We start from the raw sequence: 16,920 nt of genomic DNA on the forward strand, positions 1-16,920 counted from the left end.
CCACCAGGGAACTCTGGGTTACTGTTTTCTGAGGTAGTTTTTTTTTTTTTTTTAATTTGAGGTAAAATTCACATAACATAAAGGTCACCATTTTAAGCACTTTAAAGTATACCGTTCGGTGGTCTTCAGTCCATTCACAGTGTTGTTCAAGCATCCCCACTATCTAATTGCAGAACATTTCCATCACCCAAAAAAGAAGCCCTGTGCCCATCAGCAGTCATTCCCCAGACCCTCTCTTCCCAGCCCCAGGCCATCTCTAATATGCTCTGTGTCTCTAAGGATTTGCCTGTTCTGGACATTTCAGATAAATGGAATCACACAGTATGCGGCCTTTGTGTCTGGCTTCTTTTCTCTTGGCATAATGTTTTTGAGGTTCACCCCTGTTGTCGTATGTGTCAGGGCTTCATTCCTTTTTTATGAGCCAATAATAACATTCCACTGTATGGATGGACCACAATTTATTAATCCGTTCATCACCAAGTTTCCACCTTTCGGCTGTGATGAATAATGCATGCATTTGTGTGAACTCTGTTTTCGGTTCTGTTGCGGAGCTGCCTGGGCATGAAATTGCTGGGTCATAAGGTATTACGCCTTGTTTCAAAAAAAAAAAAGAAAGAAAGAAAGAAAGAAAACAGCTGCGGTTGAATTTCCCTTCGGGTCCCTCATATCATCTCTCCATCTGGCGTTCCTCCCGGTGCCCTGAGTCTGATGGTGCTTATTCCCATGTACGTTTTGTCCTTTTACACCCAGGCACACCCCCCTATATTATGTCGCTTTCAACTTTACCTACATAGTATCACAATCTCTGTGTAACTTAACCAAGTTGATCAATCGCTCTTATTCTTTTTTTTTTTAATATTTAAATATTTATTTATTTAATTTATTTGGCTGCATTGGGTCTTAGTTGCAGCACGCGGGATCTTCGTTGCGGCATGTGGGGTCTTTCGTTGGAGCACGCGGGTTTCTCTCTAGTTGTGGTGCGCGGGCTCAGTAGTTGCTGCACGGGCCCAGTTGCCCCACGGCATGTAGGATCCTAGTTCCCTGGCCAGGGATCGAACCCGCGTCCCCTGTATTGGAAGACGGATTCTCAACCACTGGACCACCAGGGAAGTCCCCGCTCTTATTCTTTTATTTGGGATTCTCCTGGACGTTTCCTTACCTGTCACGGAGATGATAATAGAGTCCACCTCCTCAGAGGGCTGTGCTGAGGATTAAACGTGTTAATATGTAGAAGCTCTTAGAGCCTGGGCCAGAGGCAGGCCTCATGGGGTGTGAGCTATGATGATGATGGTGGAAAGACCACCATCCATGGAGCTCTGCTGTGGGCAGACCTTCTGCTGGTTTCTGGTTTTAATATGATCTTTCCTATGCCATGACCTTGAGCACGTGTGTGTGCCTTTCCCCAGGGCAGGTGTCTGGGAGCAGAATTGCTGGTCTAGGTCCGCATGCCTTACAGCAGCTACCTGACCAGGGGTAGCCCAGCTCCTTTTCTGACGGCCTGTGTCTGTGTCCACCCGTGGCCACGGCACCCGAAGGCTCCTGTCTCCCCAGCCTGGCCGACACACACGAGTCTGCCTAGCTGATGGGAGAACACGGAGCCACCATGTCCATGCAATTCATGTTTCTCCTACACATCCAGGAAAACATCTTTTCACCTGGCCTTTGACTCCTGCAGTTTCACCCACCCTTCCTGGGACCCTCCCCTGTGCTTCTGTTGAGTCCTTTCTGGGGAAATGTCACTGTAAGGCCCAGCCTGGGTGGTCGAGACAGCTCCTAGGACCCATTCTGTGCTTGAGGCCGCGATACCCAGGTTCACTTCTTCATCCCCCAATCTGTGGGGGTCCTCATTTTCCCCAGGAGGAAATTGCCAGTCAGAGAGGGTCAATGCCTTATCCCCAGGTCACGCCCCACAAGCAGGCGTGTCTGACCCCAGAGACCGGGGAGTGCTTTCTAGAACTGTTATGCTTCACACTGTTTGTGATGCTGGGACCTGGGTACTGACCGGGCCATGAACTCAGCCCTCTGGGATGGGACACTGCTGGCTGCCAGGCTCTGTGCTAACCCAGTGCCTGTTCAGTTTCCTGTGGCCACTGTAACCCACGACCACAAGTTAGGGGCTTAAAACACACATTGATTCTCTCACAGTTCTGGAGGTCAGAAGTCCACAGTGAGGCTCACTGGGCTAAAAGCAAGGTGTTTCTAGGTCTTTTCCAGCTTCTAGAGGCTGCCTGCATCCCGTGGCTCATGGCCCCTTCCATCTTTAATCAGCAGGGTAGCATCTGCTCTCTGATCTCTGTATCTGGCCTTGCATCTCTCTAACTCTGATCCTCCTCCTCCTCTCTTCTAAGGACCTTGCGATTACATTTAGGGCTCACCTGGGTAATCCAGGATCATCTCAAGATCCCTGATTTCATCATATCTGCAAAGTCCCCTTTGTTTTTGTTTTTTTATTTGTTTTTGTTTTTTTGCAGTACGCGGGCCTCTCACCGTTGTGGCCTCTCCCGTTGCGGAGCACAAGCTCCGGACGCGCAGGCCCAGCGGCCATGGCTCACGGGCCCAGCCGCTCCGCAGTATGTGGGATCTTCTTGGAACGGGGCACGAACCCGTGTCCCCTGCATCGGCAGGCGGACTCTCAACCACTGCGCCACCAGGGAAGCCCATATCTGCAAAGTCCCCTTTGAATGTAAGGGAACACATTCACAGGGTCTGGACATTAGGATGTGGACCTGTCGGGGGGGGCATTATTCAGCCCACCACAGTGTTTGACAGGCTTCCTCTCCTCTGAAGAGGGGAGTAGGGTTCCCATTTTATGAAGAACATTATGGAGGCTCAGAGAGGGAAGGGCGCTTGCCAGAGGCCACACAGCCCTGTGGGTCCAGGGCCACACTGGGTGTCTCGTTAGCATGTCAATTTCGTATCTGTTCAGTATCAAACTTGGGTCTCATTCAGCGCCCCGCCAGCCATCTTGCCCCAGGTCCCCACACAACAAATGGTCTCACCACTCGCCAGGTCCCTCAGGTCAGAAACTTGAGGGTCACCTTGTCCCCTCTTCTGTCTCCACCACCTCATAGTAAAAATGTATCAGAACAGAGCCACTTCTCACCTGCATGGCTGCAGCGGGGTCTGAGGCACTGTCATCTCCTGTCATCTCCTGCCTGGACTATTGCTGTCACCTCCCCCCCCGACCCCGCCCCGGCCTCCCACAGTCTCTTCTCCACACAGCAGCAGAGGGACCTTTTAAAAACATAAGTCAGGGCTTCCCTGGTGGCGCAGTGGTTGGGAGAGGCCCGCGTACCGCCAAAAAAAAAAAAAAAAAGCAAGTCAGATCTGGGGACAGTGGTCCATAGTAGTACCTATTTTCTCGGTTTGTTGTGGAGATAAAATGAATGAGCCAGTGCCTGTACCAGGGCCGAGCAGATCGGAAGGGCCCTGGGTGGTAGCTTTTACTGCTGTCGCCTTAGTATCATAGCTTCCCTGCTTGTCACCTGCAGCGGCTCCATCTCCCGCTGGGTAAAAGCATAGTCCTCACCATGGCCTGCAAGGCCCCACACGGTGTGGCCCTCAGCCCCTGCTCTGTCCTGTCTCCAGCCGCACAAGACTCCTCCAAGCTCCTTCCACACACAGGCCTGCCTGCCTCGAGGCCTCCACGGGCTCTTCTGTCTGCTGGGAACATTCTGTGCAGAGTTTTAGTCGTTTCTCTCAGTTTTCTGTTTACCTGGTGCCTTGTTAGTGAGGCCTTCATCCAAAATAGCGTCCCCAGGGACTTCCCTGGTGGTGCAGTGGTTAAGAATCCGCCTGCCAATGCAAGGGACACGGGTTCGAGCCCTGGTCCGGGAAGATCCCACATGCCACGGAGCAACTAAGCCCGTGCGCCACAACTACTGAGCCTGCGCTCTGGAGCCCTCGAGCCACAACTACTGAGCCCATGTGCTGCAACTACTGAAGCCCCTGCGCTCTAGAGCCCGTGCTCCACAACAAGAGAAGCCACCACAGTGAGAAGCCCACACACCGCAACGAAGAGTAGCCCCCGCGCCACAACTAGAGAAAGCCCGCGTGCAGCAACGAAGACCCAACGCAGCCAAAAAGTTAATTAATTAAAATAAAAAATTAAAAAAACAAAAACAAAACCCCAAAATAGCATCCCCGGAGTGCCTGCCCTAGTTTGCTCTGTAGCACTGAACCTGGACAGTATGTGTTGTAGGATGCCGGCTGCCCTGGTGAGAATGTACGCTCTGTGAGGACACACTGTTTTTGGGGGTTTTTTTAAGAAAGAACAACTTTATCTGATACTCTGTGGATTATTTATTTATTTTGGCTGCATCAAATCTTAGTTGCAGTATGCGGGATCTTTCGTCGCAGTGCGCGGACTCTTCATTGCGGTGCGAGGGCTTCTCTAGTTGTGGCACGTGGGTTCCAGAGCACATGGGCTCAGTAGTTGCAGCGTGTGGGCTTAGTTGCCCTGCAGCCTGTGGGATCTTAGTTTCCCGAGCAGGGATCGAACCCGTGTACCCTGCATCGGAAGGCGGATTCTTAACCACTGGACAACCAGGGAAGTCCCTGTGAGGACACACTTTGGACCAGTTTGTCCACCACTCTGTCCACAGAGCCGACAGCAGTGCCTGGTTCCCAGTAGGTGCTCAATAAGTGGACGGTAACTGAATGAAGGTGCAGAGCCACGCTTGGCATTTTGCTCGGCCCTGCCCATGACCCCATGAGGTTACTGGGATGCAACCCATTTTGCAGATGAAGAAACTGAGGCCCGATGGGCAGTGAGGGCAGCACCAGATGGGTTCCTGGGTCTGCCGGGCTTTTTCCGCCTCTTGTTGGACACCCTTCCTGGGAGGAGCGAGAGAGGAAGGGGGAGGTGTGCAGGGCCGTGGTCACGCTGACCCCCCACTCCTACCCCACCTTGTGTCCCGGCAGGGACAGCATGGACAGTGTGAAGCAGAGTGCAGCCCTGTGCCTGCTGCGGCTCTACAAGGCCTCACCCGACCTGGTGCCCATGGGCGAGTGGACGGCCCGCGTGGTGCACCTGCTCAACGACCAGCACATGGTGAGACCCCTGCCTGGTGCCCAGGGACCCTGGACCCAAGACCCACCGCCCTTGGCAGCCACCTGATGCCTGGGGCCCCCCACCTCTGCCCTGATTCCCACCTGGATGCCTGGGGACCCCTCCTCTGCCCTGATTCTTACCTGAATGCCCAGGGCCCCCCACTTCTGTCACTGACACCCACCTGGATGCCCGGGGTTCCTGTCCAGTGTCCCCAACACCCGTCACTCACCCAGCCCCTCAGAAAAATCCCAGCCTCTGTTTCCAACACCCAGAGATTCCCCCATCGCCTGCCCAACCAGCACAGAGACACTGACCTCTGTCGCCACCCACAGTGCTCCAGTCCCTCATGGTCCCCAAGCCGTGAAACAGCCACCAGGACACCTGTACAAACCCAAGCGCACCCCTCAGGCCACCCCAGCCCCAAGTACTCCTGCGCCTCTCCTCTCAGAACCACAGCCTGGACACTTGTCCCCAGTCTGACCCTCCCCCGAGGGCCCTGACCTGCCACTCGTCTGCCCCTACAGGGCGTGGTCACAGCCGCTGTCAGCCTCATCACTTGTCTCTGCAAGAAGAACCCGGATGACTTCAAGACATGCATCTCCCTGGCTGTGTCTCGCCTGAGCCGGGTGGGTGTGGTATCAGCGCCAGCTAGAGCGTCCCTGTCCCCTGGGCACCTCTCTGGTCCTCACTTTCCCAGAGAGACCATCTAGCTCAGTGGTTAAGGACTCAGGGTCAGAGCTGGGTTCATCCCAGCTCCGTCACTTCCTGGCTGTGTGGCCCTAGGCAAGTGGCTTCACCCCTCTGGGCCTCGTTTGCCTCATGTGTTCAAAGGGGATTATTCCAGTGCCTGCCTCACAGCATAGCTGCTGTGAATTAATCTGTATAAAGAGCACAGGGCCGGGCACACGATGAGCACCCAGGAAGTGAGGTTGCTCTCCTGTCTGTCTCCCTCTCGTCCCCCTCTCTTTCTTCTTCCTGCTTCTCCTGCTTTTCCTTCCCTCTTCTGCTCCTCTCACCACCTTCGACCCTGTCCTGGGAACATGCCCTGAGGCCTCCTGTGGGCCCATCTCTGTGCAGGCTGACACTTGGGGACACGGATGAGTCAGACCCGAGCCTGCCCTCAAGGAGCCTGCCCTCAAGGAGCTCCCTGTCCTGTTGAGGGGAGGGATGTACGGCAGGGCCAACTCAGGCACAGATTATCATAAAAGGTGCGGTGTGTGCAGTCGTGGAGGTAGCAAGGATGTTGCAGGCCCCCCAAAGGAGGCACTTCACCCAGCCTAGAAGTCTGGGAAGGCTTCCTGGTGGAGGTGATCCTTGCCTGAGTTGAGACTTGGAATAAATATAAATGTTTCCTGAGGAGGTCGAGAGAGGCCTGTGTTCTCCACCAAAGAGAACAACACACCAGCTTACTCCTTCGTATTTTCATTCATTCACCACACATCCGAATTCTCTCGTGGGCCAGGCTTGGTGGGGGAGACACAGACAGTAACAGCGGGGGCGGGGTACCTGCTCTCATGGAGGTGGCTCAGAGCAGGATGGGGCTTGCTTCCTGGAGAGGGGTTTTCAAGGTGGCGTAGGAGTTTGTCGTGAGGAAAAAAAGTTGCTAATTCCCCCACCTCTTCCCTGATCCCTTCTCGTGTCTGACCTTGTAGTAGGCCCGGGGACCCAGGAATGGGTCAGACCCAGTTCCTGCCCCTGTGTATCTTCGGGTGTTGGGGGAGGGCCACAAGGAAGCACTCTCCAGGGAGCCGTGGGGTCCAGGTTCTAGTGAAGGCAGCCCAGGGCATTGTGAGGCGCAGAGTTGGAGTCCCCTTCACAGAAGGGGATCGGGTTGGCCGAGATTTCCTGCCCACCCAACGCCAGCTTTACTTGGAAAAACCGACCAGTCCCAGATCCAGCCAGTCACTCGCTGTGTGCCCGAGGCTTCCTCACCACCCTCCCTGAGCCTCAGGTTTCTGCACCATAAAACTGTCAGGTCACAGCCACCCCTCCCCGTGCCCCCACCCATGCCTCGCCCCCCTCCTCTGCCCCCAGATCGTCTCCTCGGCCTCTACCGACCTCCAGGACTACACCTACTACTTCGTCCCGGCGCCCTGGCTCTCGGTGAAGCTCCTGCGGCTGCTGCAGTGCTACCCCCCGCCAGGTACTGCCGAGCGCACCCGGGCTGGGGTCTGGGGCCTCCAACCCCATGGCTGGGCAGCGGGGCCGGGTGCTGGGGGTCTGTGTCAGGAGTCCTCTGAGGCTGGGCTGGTGCCTCTAGCCCCTGTTCCGAGGCTGCAGTGGGGGCAGCGCTGAGCCCAGGGCCCACGCTGGGAGGCCCCGGATGAGAATGTTGTATGAGGCTGTTGGAGACGGGTTGGGGGAGGGTGGGCAGCAGAGAGCAGGGCATCCTCCCGGCTCAGCACAGACAATGGGACAAATCGCTTGTTTGTTGACTCCCCTGCTGTGGGCCTGGGTCCCTGCAAAACCAGACTCACGCTCCAGCCCTGAATGCTCCAGCCCTGGAATGTCGGGGCTGTCATCGCATCTGTTACAGATGAGGAAACCAGGGCTTGGAGAGGGGAGGGCCTTGTCCAAGGTCACCCAGCAGGTCAAGGGGCAATTCCAGGCCATGCAGTGGGAGTTAGCATAGCTCTGCTAGGGGTTTTTCATGCCCTCGTTGCTCATGGTCATGACCGCTGGTGTGGACGGAGGGTACTGCAGTGAGCTGGCACTGCACCGGGGTGTCCAGGTGCCCCCAGCAGAGCTGGCGAGGGGCAGCTGTCCCTGAAATAGACACACCGGGCAACTGAGGCTCGGAGAGAAGACATTGCCTTTCCAGGGCAGCGAAGGAAGAGCAGAGCCTGACTCCTGAATCTCTGCTCTAAACCCTTTCCCTCTACCACGTGGGCCGTGGCTCCCCCTGGGCTTCTGTATCCTCGGCTGTCTTACCTCACAGAGCAGTTTTGAGGCACCCTGTGCTGAGGTGCTCAGCACACAGTAGGCGCTTGATAAACCAGTGCCCTTCGATTCAGCCAGGGTGCTAAGCACCTGCTGGGGGCCAGGGAGCTGGTGTGTAGCCCCAAATCTTCACAGCCAGCTGGGTGCGAGCGTGCGCGTGCGTGCACACACGCACACACTATAATGGAGTGTATGATGTAGGTGACACCCAAGGCCCCTCCCAGCCGGTGAAAGCCAGGGATGAATTTTGTCATGAGGCCCTGGGGAAGCCTCGTCCCCACTCTGGGCCTCTTTTCTCATCCTGTAAGGAAGGGCATAGCTAGAACCTAAGCCCTCTTGCATCTAGAAGCCCCGCCTCATAATTTTGGGGTGTGCCCTGGGCAAGCACCTCACCAACTCTGATCCCCTGCCCTGTGAGAATTGCAGCCATTCCCCCACCCCACCCCCACCCAGTGCTGGGCAGGGAGGGGCTGCTCCAATTTGTTTCCAAGTAATTTATTTTTTATTCAGTTGCACCAGGTCTTAGTTGTAGCAGGCAGGCTCCTTAGTGGCAGCACGTGGGCTCCCTAGTTGCAGCAGGCGGGCTTCTTAGTTGCAGCTAGTGGGCTCCTTAGGTGTGGCATGCAAACTCTTAGTTGTGGCATGCATGTGGGATCCCTGACCAGGGATCGAACCCGGGCCCCCTGCATTGGGAGCGCAGAGTCCTATCCACTGTGCCACCAGGGAAGTCCCATAAGTCTCTTTTAATCTCGAAGAATTCCCCCTTCATTCCATGACACTGGCCTTCACTGCAACCTTTGGTTAAGAAAAATTTTGGACATAAGGATAACTTGGGAGAACAGTAAAATGACCACAGCCAGATGCCCCTGACCCAGACTCAGCGGAGCTTTACCACTTTGCTGGATTTGCTCCCTTGTTCCCTCACTGTCTCGGACATCCAGTTGCTGAATTACTTGAAAGTAAGTGGCAGGGACTTCCCTGGTGGCTCATTGGTTGAGAATCCTCCTGCCAAAGCAGGGGACACGGGTTCGAGCCCTGGTCTGGGAAGATCCCACAGGCCGCGGAGCAACTAGGCCGGTGCGCCACAACTACTGAGCCTGTGCTCTAGAGCCAGCGAGCCACACTACTGAGCCCACATGCCACAACTACTGAAGCCCGTGTGCCTAGAGCCCGTGCTCCACAACAAGAGAAGCCACCACAATGAGAAGGCTGTCACTGCAGTGAAGAGTAGCCCCCACTCACCACAACTAGAGAAAGCCCGCGTGCACCAACAAAGACCCAACACAGCCAAAAATAAATAAATAAAATAAATAAATTTATTTAAAAAAAAAAGTGGCAGACATCATAACACTCCCCCTCACCCCAAAATATTTCCGCAAACGTTTCTTAGAATCAAGAACGCTACAAAACCACAATGCTCTTATCACGCCTAAGCAGATTTAGAATAACCTTGGGGTCATCAGCTACCCAGGCAGCAAGCTGCCCTAATTGTCCATAGCATTATTTTTATGGCTTAAAAAATACAGCCTAGGACCACAAATTAACTGATTACGTCTTTGTCATTCTTTTTTTCCATCTGGGATAGCCCCACCCCCACTCCCAGTTTTTGAAGAAACGGGGAGGTTTTGGGTTGCGGTGTGTCCCATGTTTTGGATTGGGCTGATCGCTGCCTGTGTCCTTTAGCTGGTTCTCTATCTTGTGAATTTCCCAATAGATTTGGGTACAACATTCTTTGCTAGAACACTTGACAGTTGTTCTGTCCACTTGGTGTTGCCTCACCGGTGAGGGAATGGCAGTTCCCAGGGTTTGTGTGAGCTCCTAGATGGCAACTGTCTCAGGCACTCAGACCCCTCCTTGGGAAGAGCCGGGTTTGGGTGTGTCTCTGGGGAAGGTTCCCGCAGCTTTCTTTGTTCTGTGAGACTCCTAAAGTGCTGCGGAAGGGGAAACAGGGGCTCCCAAGGGTGGAGCCTCTGGCCCAGCAGAGTTAGAACGGAGCAGGACGAGAGCTCAGGTCTGGAGTCATGTCCTCTGTCAGCCTCCCCTGGTCACCTGGGGACCCAGGAAGGACTTGGGGGAGTGGAGGCCCCAGCCTGAAGCTGCAGGGCCTGCACTCTTCCTCTGGAGGATGGGAGCCATGGCGTGGCCCCTGCCCCTGGCATGCGGGCCGGGCCGGCAGAGAGCTCAGCCCAGAGCGTGCCCTCTGGTTCCCCAGAGGACGCGGCCGTGAAGGGGCGGCTGGTGGAGTGTCTGGAGACCGTGCTCAACAAGGCCCAGGAGCCGCCCAAGTCCAAGAAGGTCCAGCACTCCAACGCCAAGAATGCCATCCTCTTTGAGACCATCAGCCTCATCATCCACTACGACAGGTGCCTGCCTGCTGGGGGCGGGGAGCCTGGCCTGGGAAGGGAGGGCTGAGGGCCGGGAATGTGACTGCTAGCTAGGAGGGTGATGGCAGTGTGAAACGCTGCCCTGCCAGATCGGCACCGGGCCCCTCTTGAGGGGCAGAATTCCCGAATATCTGTATTTGGGCTGGATGCCCAGGTGTCTGGGTCCCCAGGGGACCCAGGGCAGGAGTTAAGAGCTGAATCAGCTGAGGCCCGGTCCTCCATCTCCTCATGTCATCTTGGGTGTCTTCCCTGCCCCCACCCCGGTCTCTTCCTCTTTTGCCGGCAGTGAGCCCAACCTCCTGGTCCGGGCCTGTAACCAGCTAGGCCAGTTCCTGCAGCACCGGGAGACCAACCTGCGCTACCTGGCCCTGGAGAGCATGTGCACACTGGCCAGCTCCGAGTTCTCCCACGAGGCGGTCAAGACCCACATTGACACCGTCATCAACGCCCTCAAGGTGCGACCTTTGGGAGCCTGCCCCCGGCCACACTGACCTGGCCTGTGTCTCCTCTGCTCCCTCAGAGAGGCTCTGGGGGTCAGAGGCCCTGGGGTGGCCGGCCCATGCCAGGAGGGAGCCTAGAACACACCCTACCTGCTCTCCTCCCTCAGACGGAGCGGGACGTCAGCGTGCGACAGCGGGCGGCCGACCTCCTCTATGCCATGTGCGACCGGAGCAATGCCAAGCAGATTGTGTCAGAGATGCTGCGGTACCTGGAGACGGCCGACTACGCCATCCGCGAAGAGATCGTGAGTCCTGGCAGGGGCAGGACGCCCAGACTCCTGGGTCTCCAGATCGGGATGCGCTGAGCCCAGATGGGGTGAGTGCACACCCCACCTCCCCGCCGTGGGCACACTCGCACACCCGACCTCCCTCCTGGCTGGCAGGTCCTAAAGGTGGCCATCCTGGCTGAGAAGTACGCCGTGGACTACAGCTGGTACGTGGACACCATCCTCAACCTCATCCGCATCGCGGGCGACTACGTGAGCGAGGAGGTGTGGTACCGCGTGCTACAGATTGTCACCAACCGTGATGACGTCCAGGGCTACGCTGCCAAGACCGTCTTCGAGGTCAGCACCCCCGTCTCACCCCCACAAAGGGGCCACAAGGCAGAGCAAGGACAGCTGGGGCGGTGGGCCAGGTGGCCTGGGCCTCCATCCTGCTTCCTCCTCCTCAGAGGGGCCTTGGCCTCCTGGGGCCTTCCAGGGACACAGGGGCCGGGCCTCCACGGGCTCATATATATGAGGGTCAGCAGGGCGTGGGGTGCCTAATGTGTAGCCACCAGTCCCCAGGTCCCGGCAGTTTCTCACTCCCTCTGCCCCAGAAAAGAGGGCCCATTCTGCCCCGTTTTACTCCCTGTTGTGAACTCCGGCCAGTCACTTAACTGCTCTGTGCCTCACTTTCCCCATCTATAAACCCACCCACAGCAGAGTCAGGAGGCTTCTGCAGTTAATAGGAGTTGAGGGCTCAGCGCCGCGCCTGGCACATGCTGAGTGCTCCTGAGTCAGGATGGTGCCACTCACCGCTGTCCCCGCCCCCCAGGCGCTCCAGGCCCCCGCCTGCCATGAGAACATGGTGAAAGTTGGCGGCTACATACTTGGGGAGTTTGGGAACCTGATTGCTGGGGACCCTCGCTCCAGGTGAGGGGGTGAACGCACACAAACTCCTGAGGGGTCTGGGGCCCTGGGGTCCGCCTGCGATCCCCGGAAAGGTCCCCCTGAGGGAGGCGGCACCTCTCATGGGGGCTTCTGGGAGAGGGTGGTGGAGCTGGCCACCTGCTGACGCGCACCCCCGGCCCCGCCCCCTGCAGCCCCCCAGTGCAGTTCTCCCTGCTGCACTCCAAGTTCCACCTGTGCAGCGTGGCCACCCGGGCCCTGCTGCTGTCCACCTACATCAAGTTCATCAACCTCTTCCCGGAGACCAAGGCCACCATCCAGGGTGTCCTGCGGGCCGGCTCCCAGCTGCGCAACGCCGACGTGGAGCTGCAGCAGCGCGCCGTCGAGTACCTCACCCTTAGCTCGGTGGCCAGCACGGACGTCCTGGTCAGAGCCCCAGTCCCCACGCGCCCCTCCTCTGCACCTCTGTCCCCTCCTCCTCCCCGGGACGCCCGTCCCTGACCTGCTCCTTCCCCCCAACCCCCCTGCCCCGACCCCGCAGGCCACGGTGCTGGAGGAGATGCCACCCTTCCCCGAGCGAGAGTCGTCCATCCTGGCCAAGCTGAAACGCAAAAAAGGGCCAGGGGCCGGCAGTGCCCTGGATGATGGCCGGAGGGAGCCCAGCAGCCACGACATCAATGGGGGTGTGGAGCCCACCCCCAGCACCGTGGTGAGTCCCGTGGGGCTGGGCTGCCGGGGCTGGGCCCAGCCATGCCGTCCTCTCTTTTCACCTGTGCCTGCATTCCCTGCAGTCCACGCCCTCACCCTCCGCCGACCTCCTGGGGCTGCGGGCAGCCCCTCCCCCAGCGGCACCCCCAGCTCCCTCGGGTGCGGGCAACCTCCTGGTGGACGTATTCTCCGACGGCCCGGCCGCCCAGCCTAGCTTGGGGCCCACCCCCGAGGAGGCCTTCCTCAGGTACCGCCCGCCTTGGGCCCAGGGCTGCCCCCTTTCCATCTGCCCCCTCCCAACTCCCCCCTCCCTCCCTGTCCCTGAGCCTCTGTCGCCCTGGCTGCCACCTCCCCCGGCCTCCTGCCTCCCTCTGGGCCACTCTGGACTCTCGGCTGACCCTGGCCACCCTGTGTTGTCCTTTCCCGTCATCACGTCTCAGCCTGCTCTTCCTTCTCTCCTTCCCTTCTCCCCACTCCCTCTCTCTTTGCCCTCTTGCTGCCTCTCTGGGATTGGCTGCTGCCACGCCTGTCTTCTCTTGTCTGCTCTGGGATTGGATGGCCCAGCGAGCTGGAGCCGCCTGCCCCTGAGAGCCCCATGGCTTTGCTGGCTGATCCAGCTCCAGCTGCTGAGTAAGGGGTGGCCTCAGGGGGTTGGGGGGCAGACTCCCGTGTCCCCAGGGAGGGTTAGGGGACTGGGAGCTCTCGTCAAGCTCTCCTGATGAGCTGCAAGGAATTGGAAGGGAGTGAAATCAAGGCCGTCTGATACAGGGTAGGGGGGTGCTGACGGTACCTGCCAGGGTCCTATTCCCACTAGAGGCAATTGCCAGTCTGATTCTGGGGCTCTTTGGGGAATCTGGGTATATGGGTTCTGGGCTTCTGTTCCTTCAGGGCTTGCAAGCTCTCACCACTAGCTCTGGGCCTTTACCTCTAGCCCCCCAAGCCCCTTCCCATCTCTCTCCTTTCCCACCTGCAGCCCAGGTCCTGAGGACATTGGCCCGCCCATCCCGGAAGCCGATGAGCTGCTGAATAAGTGAGTCGTGGGTGAGGTTGGGGAGGGCAGTGGGGACAAGTGGGAAGCACAGAGCAGGAGCCAGGCGAGCACCCGTCATCTTGAGCTCCCACCGCCCCCACCCAGGTTCGTGTGCAGGAACAACGGGGTCCTGTTTGAGAACCAGCTGCTGCAGATTGGAGTCAAGTCAGAGTTCCGGCAGAACTTGGGTGAGTCCAGGGGGCGATGGGGTGAAGTTTCAGGGAGACCTTGGCTTCGGGAGGGCATGGAAGGAACTCAGATGGAGCCCTACCTCTCCTCACCCCCCACAGGGCGCATGTATCTTTTCTATGGCAACAAGACTTCAGTGCAGTTCCAGAACTTCTCTCCCACCGTGGTCCACCCTGGAGACCTCCAGACTCATATCCTGTCGGCCTGGCCCAGCCCCGCCCCTCCAGGTCCACCTTCCTGGCAGCTGGGAAGGAGATGGACCCAGGTCCAGACCCCTGTTGGGCCCTCTTACTTGAAAGCCTGAGCCCGTGGTACTTCTCTGAGATTTAGTGTCATCTGTAAGATGGGGTGGGCCTCTTTAACAGGACAGGAGATGGTAGTGACATGATGTGATAGGGATGCAGGAGGTGTTACTTCCGGAATCACAGCTGCTCTGGGCCTCAGTTGGTCCCTGTGAAGCCCCTCCCGTGTCCTGACCTCGTCTTCCATCGGGCTCGACACCCGATTCCAGTGCCTCCTGCCCTCGAAAGCCAGGCCTGGGGGTCTTGTTGCCAACCACGGCCTTCTCCTGTGTGTCCTGGGCCAGTCACTTGGCCTCTCTGAGCCTTGCTATCCCTTCTGTGAAGTGTAGATCCTCCTCCTCCTTTTCACAGGCTTGTTTTGAATATCAGTGTGGTTCGAAGACCCTGGGAGGGTGGCTGGCATAAAGGAACTGCTTGAGCAATGTCGTCAGTCCCCTGTCCCCCTTCTCTGGGCCTCAGTTTGCACAACTTGGAAATTAGAGTGGTTAGACCCTGAAACTGAGGACCTTTTCAGTTCTTTGGTTCATTCAGCACTTCCAGAGGCCTTCTGTAGGCTCAGCTCTGTGCTGGGCAGGGCCCGGGGGAGAGAGACATAAGACCCCGTCCTTGCCAGTGGGTTGTTGACACAAAGGCCACCGTTTTGGTGAACCTACCGTGTGCCACACACACTGACAAGTACTTGTGCTGGATGATTTCATTGACTGCTGAGGACAGTACGTCCATTTCGCAGATGAGGCTAAGAGAGGTTAAGTGACTTGCCCATAGTAACCGAGGTGCTAAGAGCTGGGATTCAAACCCAGGTCAGCCTTCAGAGCCATGGTGTGACCTGTACCATAATGGAGGTGGCTGAGCCCACTATGGAAGGCCAGAGGAGGCACCTAGGTCAGAGGTTTGGCTTTGGAAGGACTTTGGAGCTAGGCCTTGTACGATGAGCCCTGGACGGCAGCGCCGAGCCCCTGAAGGGACGGCAGGCTGGGGCTTCCAGGAAAGTTCTGAACCATCAGGTGGATGGTCAAGTCCCTTCCCCATCACCACCACCCCGCCCCCCGGGCCGCTCCTGTTTCTGGCTTCCTTGACCACGAGCGGGCACAGCTGGCCGTGCAGACCAAGCGGGTGGCCTCGCAGGTGGACGGCGGGGCACAGGTACAGCAGGTGCTCAACATCGAGTGTCTGCGGGACTTCCTGACGCCCCCACTCCTGTCCGTGCGCTTCCGGTGAGTCAGGAGGCGGGGCGCTGCCGGGTGGGCGGGGGTTCCGGGGCGAGGGCGTGGTCTGACCGAGCCCTCCCTCCTCTCCCGCCAGGTACGGGGGCGCCCCCCAATCCCTCACCCTGAAGCTCCCTGTGACCATCAACAAGTTCTTCCAGCCGACGGAGATGGCGGCCCAGGACTTCTTCCAGCGTTGGAAGCAGCTGAGCCTGTGAGCCGCGCGGGGGACGGAGCCAAAGCCGCCCTCAGGGTGGGCGGGGCTGGGGCTTCCAGATCCCTGACTTGAACCTTTCCCGGCCCCTAGGCCCCAACAGGAGGCGCAGAAAATCTTCAAAGCCAACCACCCCATGGACGCGGAGGTCACTAAGGCCAAGGTGAGACAGGCTAGACAGGAGAAGCACCGGGGCTAGTTTCCCAGCCCTGCCTCTCTCTCCAACTCTGGGATTTGGGGAGCAGTGGCTGCTCCACTTCTGAGCTTCTGTTTTCCCATCTGTAAAGTGGGGCCAATTTCCACTCCAAAGGGTTTGGGGGAACTGGTGTGCCACTGTCCGGGAGCTAACAGAGATCGGGCACCCTCTGACGGCTCCCCCCCTTCCTCCTCAGCTCCTGGGGTTTGGCTCTGCTCTCCTGGACAATGTGGACCCCAACCCAGAGAACTTCGTGGGGGCTGGAATCATCCAGACGAAAGCCCTGCAGGTGGGCTGTCTGCTCCGGCTGGAGCCCAATGCCCAGGCTCAGGTGAGTGGTGTTCTGCGAGGCTCCCCGCTTCGTGTGCATTCTCTGCACTCGGCCCCCTCCTGCCTCACTATGTTCTTTGAATCACATGCCTCTGCTCTGTGGCCCTGTCTCCTCCCTCTCCTGCCTCCCTCCTGTCTCCATCCTCTGGTCTTCCTCTCCCTTTCCCTCCCTGACTTTCATCTCTCCATATCCCTTACACCCTTTGTGGTCTCTTTTTTATCTTTCATACTTTACCTCTGTCTTCCCTGGCCCTTCTGTCACCTTTCTGATCCCTTGATCCTTTTTCTCTCCTCTCATCATTTATCTGCCCTGTATCCCCCTCCCCCCCAACCCCCCACTCCGGGCTCTCCATCCTCTCTGCCTCCTCCCTGAGTCCCCCTGTCCCCCCAGATGTACCGGCTGACCCTGCGCACCAGTAAGGAGCCCGTCTCCCGTCACCTCTGTGAGCTGCTGGCCCAGCAGTTCTGAGCCCTGGACTGTGCCCCCGGGGATGTGGCCGGCACTGGGCAGCCACCAGGACTGAGGCAGCCGTGGTGGATGGGGCAGCGAGGGGACCTCCGCTGGTGACAGGGAAGACCCCGGGGTCGGGGGGTGCCTAGGACCTTCCTCCAGCCTTTTGTATTTTTATTTTTGTTCATCTGCTGCTGTTTACATTCTGGGGGGTAAGGGGGAGCCCCCTTCCTCCCTTTCCCCCCCGAAGCACAGAGGGGAGAGGGGCCAGGGAAGTGGGAATGTCCTCCCCTCCCACCCCACCCT

At 58.0% G+C, this 16,920-nt stretch overlaps 1 protein-coding gene across 1 annotated transcript in view; it reads left to right on the forward strand.

The window, feature by feature from the left end:
- The window catches only part of AP2A1 (adaptor related protein complex 2 subunit alpha 1), a 36,259-nt gene extending 19,571 nt beyond the window's left edge, over positions 1–16,688 (forward strand). Inside the window, exons 5-23 of the mRNA XM_082862432.1 lie at positions 4,924–5,053; positions 5,578–5,679; positions 7,088–7,196; positions 10,206–10,356; positions 10,664–10,832; positions 10,985–11,122; positions 11,261–11,443; positions 11,916–12,013; positions 12,184–12,415; positions 12,531–12,698; positions 12,781–12,944; positions 13,671–13,727; positions 13,833–13,915; positions 14,018–14,106; positions 15,308–15,432; positions 15,521–15,637; positions 15,731–15,800; positions 16,030–16,164; positions 16,555–16,688. Coding sequence (XP_082718558.1) covers positions 4,924–5,053; positions 5,578–5,679; positions 7,088–7,196; positions 10,206–10,356; positions 10,664–10,832; positions 10,985–11,122; positions 11,261–11,443; positions 11,916–12,013; positions 12,184–12,415; positions 12,531–12,698; positions 12,781–12,944; positions 13,671–13,727; positions 13,833–13,915; positions 14,018–14,106; positions 15,308–15,432; positions 15,521–15,637; positions 15,731–15,800; positions 16,030–16,164; positions 16,555–16,632 — 2,398 coding nt within the window. The 3' untranslated portion in view covers positions 16,633–16,688. The remainder of the gene's footprint in view (positions 1–4,923; positions 5,054–5,577; positions 5,680–7,087; positions 7,197–10,205; positions 10,357–10,663; positions 10,833–10,984; positions 11,123–11,260; positions 11,444–11,915; positions 12,014–12,183; positions 12,416–12,530; positions 12,699–12,780; positions 12,945–13,670; positions 13,728–13,832; positions 13,916–14,017; positions 14,107–15,307; positions 15,433–15,520; positions 15,638–15,730; positions 15,801–16,029; positions 16,165–16,554) is intronic.
- Positions 16,689–16,920: the final 232 nt, after the last annotated feature.

This window comes from Leucopleurus acutus, assembly GCF_964270905.1.
Source record: "Leucopleurus acutus genome assembly, chromosome: 20".
Lineage (NCBI taxonomy): Eukaryota > Metazoa > Chordata > Mammalia > Artiodactyla > Delphinidae > Leucopleurus > Leucopleurus acutus.